General features: G+C 39.3%; 2 protein-coding genes across 3 annotated transcripts; one reads left to right on the forward strand and one right to left on the reverse strand.

The window, feature by feature from the left end:
* Nucleotides 1–2,416: 2,416 nt before the first annotated feature.
* On the forward strand, nt 2,417–8,694 carry LOC147305254 (uncharacterized). The gene is made up of 6 exons (XM_086276677.1): nt 2,417–2,633; nt 3,337–4,246; nt 4,493–4,589; nt 4,963–5,073; nt 5,522–5,688; nt 6,021–8,694. Exons 2-6 carry the CDS (start codon nt 3,339–3,341, stop codon nt 6,592–6,594), a joined length of 1,857 nt encoding a protein of 618 aa, XP_086132803.1. The 5' UTR covers nt 2,417–2,633; nt 3,337–3,338; the 3' UTR covers nt 6,595–8,694.
* On the reverse strand, nt 8,479–12,737 carry LOC147305255 (uncharacterized). 2 transcript variants are annotated; one of them, XM_086276678.1, is made up of 12 exons: nt 12,212–12,584; nt 12,031–12,063; nt 11,845–11,934; nt 11,362–11,433; nt 11,165–11,253; nt 10,950–11,052; nt 10,577–10,679; nt 10,445–10,497; nt 10,260–10,338; nt 9,566–10,038; nt 9,173–9,366; nt 8,479–9,064 (listed from the first exon to the last, which is right to left on the reverse strand). In XM_086276678.1, exons 1-12 carry the CDS (start codon nt 12,422–12,424, stop codon nt 8,920–8,922), a joined length of 1,647 nt encoding a protein of 548 aa, XP_086132804.1. In that variant the 5' UTR covers nt 12,425–12,584; the 3' UTR covers nt 8,479–8,919. The 2 variants fall into 2 exon arrangements, with proteins under 2 accessions (XP_086132804.1, XP_086132805.1); XM_086276679.1 differs by lacking the exon at nt 8,479–9,064 and adding an exon at nt 12,607–12,737 and having other exon boundaries at nt 9,230–10,038; nt 11,165–11,433; nt 12,212–12,297.
* Nucleotides 12,738–13,240: the final 503 nt, after the last annotated feature.

Below are 13,240 nucleotides of genomic sequence, written 5' to 3' on the forward strand. Positions count from 1 at the left end.
GCGTACGTGTTGATGGCCCGGATCTTGTTCTTACCATTCAGCTGACTCCTCAGGACTTGCCTGACCCTCTGCAGGTACTTGGTGGTTGCAGCTTTTCTAGCGGCCTCTTCATGGTTCCCATTCGCCTGTGGGATCCCCAAGTACTTGTAACTGTCCTCTATGTCTGCAATGTTGCCTTCTGGTAGTTCAATCCCCTCAGTTCTGACTACCTTCCCTCTCTTTGTTACCATCCGACTACACTTCTCCAGTCCGAACGACATTCCAATGTCATTGCTGTATAGCCTGGTAGTGTGGATCAGTGAATCGATGTCTCGTTCACTCTTGGCATACAGCTTGATGTCATCCATGTACAGGAGGTGGCTGACAACTGCTCCGTTCTGTAGTCGGTATCCGTAGCCAGTCTTGTTAATGATCTCACTGAGGGGGTTTAGGCCTATGCAGAACAGCAGTGGGGACAGAGCATCTCCTTGGTAGATCCCGCACTTGATGGTGACTTGTGCTATGGGCTTGGAGTTGGCCTCTAGTGTTGTACGCCACATCCCCATTGAGTTCCTGATGAAGGCTCTTAGGGTCCCATTGGTCTTGTACAATTCTAGGCATTCCAGTATCCAGCTGTGGGGCATTGAGTCATAGGCCTTCTTGTAATCAATCCAGGCAGTGCACAGGTTGGTCAGTCTGGTCTTGCAGTCTCGGCTGATTGTTCTGTCTACAGTAGCTGGTGTTTTGCGCCTCTGGTATTCTTGCCAATTCCTTTCTGTGTCCCGCTCATGTATTGACCCATGTGCCTGTTCATCTTAGCCGATATGATGCCTGACAGGAGCTTCCATGTAGTACTGAGGCAGGTTATTGGTCGGTAGTTGGAGGGGACCGGTCCCTTCTTGGGGTCCTTGGGGATCAGGACCGTCCGGCCTTCAGTTAGCCATTCCGGGTGTCTCTCGTTAACTAGCAGCTGGTTCATTTGTGCTGCCAGACGCTCGTGGAGTGCAGTCAGCTTCTTCAGCCAGTAGGCGTGAACCATGTCGGGCCCTGGTGCTGTCCAACTCTTCATACTGGAGACCCTTTCTTGGATATCTGCCACTGTGATGGTTACTGGACCCTGTTCAGGGAGGTCGCTGTGGTCAGCCCTCAGATCCTCTAGCCACTGAGCATTGCCGTTATGGGTTGCATCCTTCTCCCATATGCTCTTCCAGTATTGCTCCGTCTCCAGCCTTGGTGGTGCTGTTCTCTTATTGTTCCCTTGCCACTGAGAGTACACCTTTGCTGGTTCTGTGGAGAACAGCTGGTTTATTCTCCTGCCTTCTATCTCTCTGGTGTACCTCCTCAAGCGGCTGGCCAAGGCTGTGAGTCTTTGCTTGGCAGTTTCCAAGGCCTCAGGTATGGACAGCTTGCTGTATTTCTTATGCGCCTTCTTTGTCGCACCTTTCTGCAACTCCGTTAGTTGGCTAACCTCCCTCCGTGCTACTTTGATCTTGCCCTCTAGCCTCCTTCTCCATGGAGGGTACTGCCCCTTGTCGCTGTTCAACTTGTAGCCAAGCATCTCACTGATCACTGTTGCCGTATTGTAGATCAGCTTGTTAGTGTCGGTAATCGTGGTTGTAGGTATTGCCCGTAGTGCTGCATTAACATCATCTAGCAGACCTTCTGAGGGAACTTCACGTAATCTTGGTAACCGGCTACGCGGGATCCAGGTTTCAAGCTTGGCCATGATCCTATTTTTCAGGTCAGTTCCTCTCGCACTCAACGATCCTTCTCCTATCGCACTTGGGGCTATGTACCCAATCTCGGGTGGGGGTGATGATATCTCCCCCCTGACCTGGCGTCCTGACTCCTCCTTGCCGTAGCATTTGTGTTGTACCTCGTCAATCTCTAGCTGTGAGAGCAGTCCCTTCTTTCGAATGTTATGTTGGAACACTGAGCTACTAGTTGTTTCACCGTCATTGTGGATGTTGGGTATCGAAGAATCCATAGGTCCCTCATCCTATTCATGTAGCCCCTTCCGCCGGGGTTACTTGCATAGTAGCATTCCAACAACGCCCTGTTTTCGTCTCTTGCCCACCAATGCCTTCTTGTTCCAGTAGCCCACTTTTCGTCAGGGTGCCCTGGTTCCTCAACACCTGACGCGGACCTTGTTGATCCGGGCGACGTCCGAGCCGGCATGCCTTCATATTTATCTGTCTCGCTCATGTCTGCGGTAGGCTTGCTTAGCATAGGGGGTCTAGCCTTAGGACCCTTACTGGATACAGACGCCCCAGGCAGGAATCGAACTTGCGATCCTCTGTTCCAAAGGCGTGTACGCTATCCAGCTGATATATATATATATATATATATATATATATATATATATATCGTCCATATATATATATATATATATATATAGATCGTCCATATATATATATATATATATATATATGGACGATCTGATTTCCTCGTGTCAGCATTGTTCCCACATCATCATAATTAATGTTGTTCCAGGTTCAACATTGCAAGTGACCAATCACCTTCTTGTGACGTCATTCCTTTGCGACTTCGAAATACCCGCCTTCGAGTATTTCGAAATACAAGTGAAGAAGCGAAAAACCGCCGCCTGTCCGCCGAATTTGAAGTCAATTTAGGATACTTTCCTTTAATAAACGGTAAGCATTATACATATGTTCCTCACTTGGCTTGCTGTTTGTTTGCTAGCGATAGGCTACTTGACGACAGCATTAGCTAACCAGTGTTCTCTAGACCAGCGTTCCCCAACTTTTTGGGTGTTTCGTGGCCCGGGGGTTGGGTCAGGCAAAATTGCAGTAGCTTCCCTGATCATTTTACAAACATAAGTGAAGAGAATCTGGACTAAAAGGCCTAGACTTATGGTTGTGTGCTGAATCTATGAATCAAACTATCACCTGGAAACATAATTAACTGGTCCATAGCTGTGAAACTGGACATGAGTTCTTGATTCTATGGAGATTAACAGTAATCCAGAAATTTACAAATTTGTCCCAGGGACATCGCGTAGATGTTGTCCCTGGGACATCGCGTAGATGTTGTCCCTGGGACATCGCGTAAATGTTGTCCCTGGGACATCGCGTAAATGTTGTCCCTGGAACATCATGTAGAAGTTGCCCTGGGACATCGTGTAGATGTTGTCCCTGGGACATCATGTTAAAGTTGCCAGAGACATACCATATGAAAGTTTAGCTTCTTTTAGCCCCTGTTTGTTTTATATTATTTTATATATATATATTTTTAATATTATATTTAATATTTACATTGTATTGCAAAAAACCCCACAACAAGTTAAAATGAATTAATGAATATTGACTAATTAAACCTTCGTTATTTTTCCACCAGAAATGGACGACATAATTAGAAGAAGTGTTCTGAATGACGAAAAAAAAAGAACTGGAAAAGACACACAACTTTGTGTGCATGTGTCACAATGCCAGGAGGACCCATTCAGTGTTGTGTTAGAAAAATTGAACTCATTAACCCTTCATGGACATTATAAATGTTTAAATGTTGCCTCAGGTAAAGACAGGAAAAGAGACTATTACAAATTCAACTGCATCAGAGCTGGGAAAAAAAGTCGAAACAGCTACAGAGCAGTGGGCTGTAAGGCCTATGTTTCATTTAAAGTACTCAAATGTTGGAAAGACCACACAGTCATCGTGCAGCGTACATATGATAAGCATGATGGGCATGATCCTTCGGACCCAAAAGACGCACATTTCAACAATATTTCCAGTGATTTGAGGAGGAAGATTGAGGAACTGCTTTCCCTTGGAACTAAGCCAGCCATCATACTAACCGAATGTCATAAATGGGCCAAAGAACATGGACACAGAGATCTTCACAACAGAGAGCATTTTGTCACACCACGTGACATTGACAGTGTTAGAACCTGCATGATGAGGAAGAAGCACTTTAACTGTGGAGACAGTCAAAGTGTACATACCTTACTTAATGGAAAACATCAAGAACATGTTCTCTTCTATCAACCATACACATCTGACCAAGAACTAATGATTGTTTTGCAGACACCTGTAATGAAATCAAACATGGAGAACTATGCAAAACAGTTAGTATTTGTTGACACCACGCACTGCGTTAACCAGTATTCATTTCCCTTATTCACACTTGTTGTAAGAGATGATCATGGGCATGGAGTCCCTGTGGCCTATGCTATTGTCAGCAACGAAAGTCAGAAAACCCTGGAAACTGTTCTTGGAATAGTTTGTGAGCATTTCCCAACTTCCCCGAGGTAAATAATACATTGACAGCTATTGATTTTGAAATAATTCCTTTTCAAAAAAGTTATAACATGCCAGAATCTAATGCTATAGCTGCAGCATGGGCTGCAGTTAGTTATTCCTATAGGCTGTATGCAGTATTTCATATATCTACTTGTGAGTTGAAATGTTTAATTTGGCATTGAAGTGGTGCTTTGAGATAGCAAAAACATTTTCATACTGTTTAATCTCATTTAGTGTTTTCTTTTTTTCTGTAGAGCATTTATGGTTGACAAAGACTTTGCGGAAATAAATGCTTTGCAGAAGGTTTTTCCAGAGTCAGCTATCCTTCTATGCTGGTACCATGTCTTGCAGGTAAACCACATTGTTTTCTTTTCACGTTGTCTAAGATGCACCTGAAACACATTTTTACAACAGGGTCCTGTTGTCATGATTTGCCTCATTGTGATATTCACCTACTCAGGTTAATGAATATAAAGGGATAAAATGTTGAGTGACTATGTCCATCCATTTAAGACCACAGTGCACTCATCTTCTGGTGGCTGCTTCCCAAAGCTCTTTTTGACATTTAAAAATATGTTTGCCTGGTTGATTTCTGTAATGCACAGGTCCTCTTGTCCAGTGAGTGACAAAGTTATTTTTGGACGTCAGCTTTCTTTTATGCTTTTTGTACAGCTGCTCCTCTGTCTCTCTCTCCAGATTAACTTTTTTTCTCTTACATTCACAGGCTGTTAATCGATGGCTTTCAAAATCAGAGTCCGGGGTCCATGGGCTTTCTAACACCCAAAAGAGAAATGAAATAATTTCTTTCTTTTGTAAGCTGAAAGCTTGCACATCTGTAAGTGTAATTTGTCTATTTCACATTTTGATTTCTTGATTACACTAAGAGCATAATAACTTTCAGTTGCTAAAAAAAGTTACAGAGAGATACAAAATAGATTTTTGAAACAATTTCTAAAACTGGCTTCTTATCTTGCTTATCAAAACAAGTACTTAAGCTGTGCAGAACATCATTGTGTCACCCACTGTGCAGTAGAACTTGTGAGTGGGATTCTTTCACAGACAGATGCTGAAACCAAATATGCTTATAGGTTTAGTGTTCCTTCTTAGCCATTGTAAGGGAAGAAATAATTGCTTCTTAATACAAAAACACGACATATTATTAATAACTTAAAATTCTTAATGTTATTCAATAAAAGGAAAAGGGCTTCAATACATAATATTAAAGATTTCAATAGGTCTGTTAAATGGATTGAAATATATTCTGTTGCATCCAATTCTCTTAGGAGGACGACTTTAAAGCCACATCAGCAGAGTTCTGCCAGACATTTAAGCAATACCCTTTGGTGTGCCAGTATTTTCAGAAGCACTGGGAAGGCATTGGCCACATGTGGTGTGACTACGGCCGTCGCTTCAGTCACGCTCGTTCTGAAACAAACAATGTGATTGAAAGGTATGATTTATTATTTTGACCTCATTCAATTGTATTGCTGAAAAAAAGATATTATGCTTTAATCCAAGAGGCTAAACTGAGTAGGTTCGTCATGTCATTGCCAGAACAGGTTTTAGGCAAATCCTTTAAATTCTAGCAGCGTTTTTTATGTTATCACAACAAAAAACAGAGTAGGTGGATTTGCCTAAATCAGCTAAACCGGCACAGAGCATTCCTTTATAAAAGACGTGTGCAATAGGTATTCCAATTTTTAAAAAAATAATACAGTCTTGATTAAAACTTTAAATTCCTTCAATTACAGTTACTAATCATTTCAAATAACTGTTTTTCAGATTTTTCCACCGCCTGAAATACCAGGTTTTATCTGGCTACAAGAATAGGCATCTGGATGATCTGATTGAAGTGCTCCTAGGGAAGGCCGACGACTACTTCTCAGTCATAAAAACCCTGCAAGATGTGGGCCGCATGAAAAACAGGTTTGCTGACACCTTGTCTCAAGTTTCAGACTCTGCTTCAAGACTGATGGAAAGTGGTTGGGCTCTTAAAATTACAGTCAAGAACAGCCATGGAGTTAATGCATATCAAGTCCCATCTGAGTCAAGAGAAGACATGGTGTATGACGTCTGCCCTGTTGAGTCCTACTGCAACTGTACATATGGCTTACGAGGACTTCTTTGCAAGCATCTAGTGTTACTTGCAAAATTAGCAGAGGCTGACAATGACATCTATCCAAACATGGAAACAGACATTTCTACCTTGGCAAGAATTGCAGTGAAAGAAAGGCATTACTTTGTACACTGTGAGGACTTGAAAGTGATAAAAATGCCAAGTTTGTTTGGAAATCTGTGTTTTTTTTGCATCGGCTGCAACACTTCAGTGCACTTGTTGTACGTTCTCTCACTATAACACATGTGCTTGCCTGAAGGTGGCTTGTAGCCATTTTAAACAAATGAAAAACTCTCTGAAAAGTCCTCTATCAACTTTGAATGACACTCCTGTAGTTGAAAGCACAGACAAAAAATGCACAGAAGATGCAGTTGGAAAACTAAATGCTGTTTTAGACACAGTTAAACAGTGGGCATTCATTCCAGAGGGTATTACTCCAATGATAGATGAACTGCATACAAATGTCTTAAAAACAAAACAAGTAGGCAAAAGTATATGCCAGTACGAAATAAAGACGACAGATAATGCACGCAAAATTAGGCCATTGTATTCTAGCAAGAAACGTTCGGCCAGCATCGACATTCCAACAGTCTGAAAATGAATGTGAACAGTCGATAACCACTGAAAGAGAGACAGCCTCTGGAGAAAATGAAAACCTTTTGGAATACAAAACAAAAAAGAGAAGAGTTAAAGCTAAGTATATGCACAAGTAGACTTTTGTGTGACATTTCAAAGGGACTGCATCCATTACTTCTGTTTATTGAAACCTAAAGCTGAATAGCTGTCTTAACTTTCTGCCAAGGAACAGATGAAAAGAAATTGTTTGGTCTCTCAAGCAGTTGTTATTTATGTGTGTTATTCATTACTTTGGCTTGGTTGCTGTTTTTGATAAAAATTCATCTGTGCCCATTGTAATATTTTCATATGTTACTATTTTTATATTGCTATGCATTATAAATAAAGGATTACTTATTACTATTAAAGGTCTGCATTTGTAATTGTTGGTATTATTTATAAAATATGCGCTCTTAAGTTTTTTGCTCCATAAAACGATACCTGTCACTTTTTGGACATAGAGTATCAGCTGTTGAGAATCCTGGCTCATACAAAATAGAAGTAAAAGGTTTCAACATCCAGCCTTTTTATGATTAAATACAAAGTGTAATAACAGAGTTATTGGGGTGTGATTTTGTTAATAGTTAGTCTTAAGTATAAGTTTAATAGTAATGAGTAAGAAAATATAGCCAGAATAATGGAATGAGACTAACACCTGACCTCACACTGAGATTTGGTATGAAGTGGCATGTTTGTGCTAATGCTGACATTGGGGCTCAGAGTTCCTCTGTGTGTATATATTTGTGAACGTTAACTTGGCTAATGTCCAAGGGTTTGACTGCTTTCCTGTTGGATTGTATCACAAAGAACAGGGATAAGAGCACCAGTGGCCGTGCACACCCTCATCTCTCTCCTTCACCCGATCATTAGTGTTGGAAACCGGCATTAGCTCAGAGTAGATTAGACTTCAGTATAGTGCAAGTGATTTGATTTTATGATTATTTGATTCAGTTTTTTCTGTGTTCAAGCTCAATTACTTTAATAAAATATGTTGAATTCAAACAAATAAATAAACAAATAAACTGTGGACATTACCCTTTTAAACCTTTCTGAAACAAGACAGGTAAAAACCAGTGTATAAAAGTTTACATAGGTATAAATAGCTCTAACACTTTACTCCAGCCTGGCGTCCACACATGTGGACATCACATTTTGGGTTATTTAGACCAAAATACTAAATCTTGATCAACAAGTGCCTGATATACAGTTATGAGGACATTATACTGCAACTGTTCTATCGAAATTTCAAATTAATGTCCTCATATGTGGCTCTCATTTTTCTCAGAAACAAAAATTAGGTAAAAAAAACAAAACCTGGTAATTCTTTCTTTTTACATTCATCGGGTTCCAATCGGCCCAAATATCAAAGAGAAATTAAAAATGCATGCCATGGAAGATTTCGGGTCTTAGGGGGTTAAAATGACCAGACCCCTCCGGCCTGTTTTCCAGGCCACTAAATTAAACCCAGTCAATTACCAATTGAACAGAATAAAAACCTACGAGGTCCACTAATAGTCCAAAAGTCCAAATCTTTAATAGAAAAGACAGGCAGAACTCAAACAAACAATAATCCAAACGAGGAGCATATATACACACTGGAAAGTAAATAATTATAAGTTATTAAATCAGACTAATTAAATACAGTAAAACTAATAAGGGAAGACGAACACACGGGAAATAAAAATAACAGTGTAAACATACCAAAACTCAAAATAAAACAGGAAAGCTACTACAAACCGAGTGTGACACAATTACATTCATATTGAAACATATGTGATAATTTTCTTTCTTTGTAGCATTTTTAAGATATGTGTTAGAACAGTCATTATGCTGTTTGGATTAGGAACCAATCATTTTTGCCAAGTAGTTAACACAAACTTAGAACAACAATGAACAATTTTCAAGATTCTGATTTACAAAACAAACAAAAGTCACAAAAGGTTTCATTATTTAAGAAACAAGATCAAGTTTTTCACACAGGAATGAAATGACAGAATCCAGTGCAGCGGGGCCAAAGGTGTGTGTCAGCAAACTGAAGGTTGAGGAATCAGTCAGCTCATGTTTAAGATTGTGTTGGATTTTGAGAAGAGTCTGTCTGTTATTAGAAAGTAAGATTAACAATGTTACACCAATAACCCAAATACGGGGAAATGACAAATAATACCAAAAAAGATACAACTTTCATATTGTTTTACTAACTTACTTTGTCATATCAGCACTTGAATGGTCGATGCCTTTACAGACCATGTCTGTTGTGACATCGCAGGCCAATCTTCCGGCAAACCCGAGGGCTAGCTCCCCAGCCTCCTCTTCACTCAGAACACTAAACACTGTTACTTTAGTTTTGGCCTTCTTAGGCCTGTCAAGAATCATTGCGGGCAGTTTGGCTTTACGGCCCTAAAAAAGAAAAAGTGCAAACACCAAAAGAGCAGAGAGAGACACACACACGCGCACAAAGTTAAATGCTTTTGTTTACATGGTGTAATTGTGTATATGTTGCAGCAAATGCACAATTTCCAGCCACATTGTCACTTCATTGATACGAGTAACCCGGATTTATTTCAGGTGACATCAAAATCACGAAATGTATACCTACCCCAATCAAACCTCTGAAAACATGAACTGACATGTTCTCTGCGTTGATTCTGCGCTTGATCTCGTCTTCTGTTATTGTGTAGGTTTTCTTTTTTGAGCTTGGTACAGATAAGCGACCATGCACTCTGTAAACTGTACTAGTTCCTTCTGAATCAGTTTGGAATTCTGTATCTGCATCGATCCTGTCAACATCATCAGCAGCAGCATTATCTGTACTCAGACTTGTGCCGTATACTTCTGTTTCTTTTTCTTTGTCTTCAGTCTGTGTACCTTCATCTCTGACTGTCAGTCTTCCTATCTCACTGTTACTTGTCGATTTGCTGCAGATGTTCTCTCCCTTAGGAACTTTTCCTTTGTCATTAGCTGCCTGATGCTTTCCCTGATGACATTCTTCACTGGCTACTTCTATTGCTCCTCCTGTATAGCCACCCACTATGCTGCACAACTCCTTTCCCTCTGCTGTGCTGCACTGTGCTGTTACATAAAGAAGAATGATATAAACAGCACTATATCAATTTAATTGTGAAGAGAAATCCCCACAATACGACACAGTTATGTCTAAAATAGTTTTGTGTAAAAACTGGATCTTGAAACGTCCACTTTAATTACACAGTCCTGGTGTGCAAAGGCAAAATTACGAAAAAAAAATTCACTTTAAACATTTTTGGACGTTGTTTAGTTATATTGTGACTTACTCTCACAGAAGATACAGATGCCACAAACAGACTTTGAACAACGCATGTGCTTGTATGCACCACATTTCTGGCACTGCACCTGTGAATTAAAAAAAAGAAAGAAGAAGAAATAAACAAACAAAAAACAAATGAACAAAGTCCATTATATAAACAATCTATATGGCTAAGGACATGTCATAGTGTACCCGGTCTTTGGCTGCAATCACACACCAGCACTGACTGCACTTCCTAGTTCGATCTGCAAAATATAATTTGTTTAAGTACAAGTTACATTTTCCAATGTTAGAGAAAAAGAAGGCAGCTAATTTTATCTTTACCTATTGAGGAAAATAAGTAGTGGCAAAGTCGGGACCTGAGCTTTGTGATTTCAGTGTTGTACTCCTCCACTTGTGTTTTACCGTCAATGAGAGATTGGGCAAACTAATAATTGACGAAGAAAAAAAAAAAAAAAAAAAAGAACAAAAAGAATTAGATTAACAAAGAAATGTTTGTTTGTTTTTAACCCCCCCCCCCTCCCCCCCGAGAAAAAAAAAACAAAAAACAGAGCAACCAAAGCAAAGCATTACTGCTGAAATGGTTCAATCTACAAAAAAAATTGAGATTTTACCATCCTGCCTCTAAGGCTTTAAAAACTGAATAGGCAAAAATGTAAACATTACTTATATAGGTTAAAGCTATAGTTTTCAGTACCATTATGACATGCACTCCACATGAGTTCCCATCCTGTTGATGTGGGTGGCTCACATGTGACAAGGTCCACTCTCCAGCGCAGCCTCTTGCTGAAGCAAATGAGCTGAGAGATCGCAGTTATTACAAATAAAAAGCATATAGAGAAATCAATAACCACGTTCGGTAATGCTTTCAATTAAATTAAATATGTTATGTTAAATATGTTAATTAATTACCTCCAGTTTTTCAACACCGCACTTTTTCTGACCTCCGACTCGCCAAATGAATTCATATAGACTATGGTCCTCTTGGGTATGTCACAAAACTGTTTTGTAAAAAGATGGATATGGTAGGCTTGGGCCTTGAGAATTCCTAATGAGGGACACTGAAAAGTATCATGCACTAGAGAGAGTGCAAAATCTGTGCAACTTACAAACAAGGTCCAGTGGCTGCCGTTTTCCAGACAGGCTCCAATCAATTTCTCATACATCTGAAAGATGTTTTTCTGGAAATAAAAATAATGTGACAAGTATGTTTTTCTGTCAAGAATGACACTGCAAAACTGCAAAAGCTTGTCAGGTGAGACTTGTAATTAATTCTGCAGATACACAAACATATAGAAAGTGTCATTTTTGGTTTACATTAATTAATTTCTATAGTGTGTACAAAACAAATCAAGACCACAGACTCAACACGCACCACTCAATTTTTGGTGTTCTTTATCAGTTGGCCAAGACAGAAATGTTTTAATCTGTGTGCATTGCTTTTGAACAAGTCTTTACACAGAAAAGGTTTCAGAAAGGTATTTTTCAGGTTCTTCTGACAAGGCTTCAATTTTGGAAAATGCTGTTTGTTTATAGTGGCAACTTATAAACCCTTTGTGATAAGAACATAGTTACCACAGTCCAAGTCATACCTTCAAAAAGTATGCACTTTGTGCTCTTGTGGACCCATCCAAAATTTTTCCAGTGATTTGGCTTGGTATTGGATAAATGTGAGGGAAATTCTATAAAAATAACATAAATACACCTATGTTTTCAAATACATTACAAAAAACGTAAACATGCTATGTCATTATGATCAAACAAGCTTTTCAACATACCTCACACTGCAAATAGATTAGGCCATCTATTACCTTATAAAACAAATAAATAAATACATATAAATAAAAACAGAACTAAGGAATACGATTCATTAAGTAAATTGTACAATAAAGTGTATTTAAAGCAGAATTTAACATTAGTTTTATGACAACATAAAAGGATTTTTATGTCAAGAGGTACCTCATCTGAAATGTTAGTCTGGTCAAACAGGGATTTCAAACTTGAAATACCAATAGAGTTTGGTCCAGCTACTCCCACAAGGTAATCTGTGAGAAAGCATATGCTGTAGTCAACAGATATCATTTTCTTTTTGCATGCTGCAACCATCATCCATTTCAGTCTTCTAGGAGCTTTGTCTGGTTGTAGTTCTTTTTTCTCCTCCTCTCCCCTCATCTATTAATTAAATTGTTTTCTGACCTTCCTAACTGTTTCCGACCTGTCTTCCCAATGTGATGTTTAAGCAATATATGTATGGTCAGAAGGGGGTGAAATTTTCATTGCAGTTGTACGTGTAACATTGCATGTGATAATAAAAGGCTTGATTGGTTGATTATTCAACATCAGTTGACATTTACCTGACATTGTGAAGGAGTCACAGTTTCTGTAAGGGTGTAAGAACATAACATGTGGATTTGTTACACTTCTTTTTCACAAGTTAATAACAATCAATAATTTTCATTCCATTATTTACAAGCTATCACACGATGTCCCTGGGACAACATTTACACGATGTCCCAGGGACAACATCTACACGATGTCCCAGGGACAACATTTACACGATGTCCCAGGGACAACAATTACACGATGTCCCAGGGACAACATTTACACAATGTCCCAGGGACAACATTTACGCGATGTACCAGGACAAATTTGTAAATTTCTGGATTACTGTTAATCTCCATAGAATCAAGAACTCATGTCCAGTTTCACAGCTATGGACCAGTTAATTATGTTTCCAGGTGATAGTTTGATTCATAGATTCAGCACACACTTCTTCACTTGTATTTCGAAATAATCGAAGGCGGGTATTTCGAAGTCGCAAAGGAATGACATCACAAGAAGGTGATTGGTCATTTGCAATGTTGAACCTGGAACAACATTAATTATGATGATGTGGGAACAATGCTGACACGAGGAAATCAGATCGTCCCTTTCGGAAAGAACTAAAAAGGCGTTAGTAGAGAAATACTATAAAGTAAATTAACAAAC

This window comes from Aulonocara sp. 'chitande type north' Nkhata Bay, linkage group LG20, assembly GCF_057382095.1.
Source record: "Aulonocara sp. 'chitande type north' Nkhata Bay isolate Kocher_YH1m ecotype deep benthic linkage group LG20, A_spYH_male_GT1.1, whole genome shotgun sequence".
NCBI classification, from domain to species: Eukaryota; Metazoa; Chordata; class Actinopteri; order Cichliformes; family Cichlidae; genus Aulonocara; species Aulonocara sp. 'chitande type north' Nkhata Bay.

Excerpts from the sequence above, each read along its gene's own strand:
- LOC147305254 (XM_086276677.1), top strand. The coding sequence starts at position 3,339 with ATGGACGACATAATTAGAAGAAGTGTTCTGAATGACGAAAAAAAAAGA. Across the intron at positions 4,247-4,492 it reads CATTTCCCAACTTCCCCGAG|AGCATTTATGGTTGACAAAG; the intron begins GTAAATAATACA and ends TTTTTTCTGTAG. Across the intron at positions 5,074-5,521 it reads AGCTGAAAGCTTGCACATCT|GAGGACGACTTTAAAGCCAC; the intron begins GTAAGTGTAATT and ends CAATTCTCTTAG.
- LOC147305255 (XM_086276678.1), bottom strand. The coding sequence starts at position 12,424 with ATGAGGGGAGAGGAGGAGAAAAAAGAACTACAACCAGACAAAGCTCCT. Across the intron at positions 11,434-11,844 it reads AAAGTGCATACTTTTTGAAG|AAAAACATCTTTCAGATGTA; the intron begins GTATGACTTGGA and ends TTTTATTTCCAG. Across the intron at positions 9,065-9,172 it reads TCAAGTGCTGATATGACAAA|ACAGACTCTTCTCAAAATCC; the intron begins GTAAGTTAGTAA and ends TTCTAATAACAG.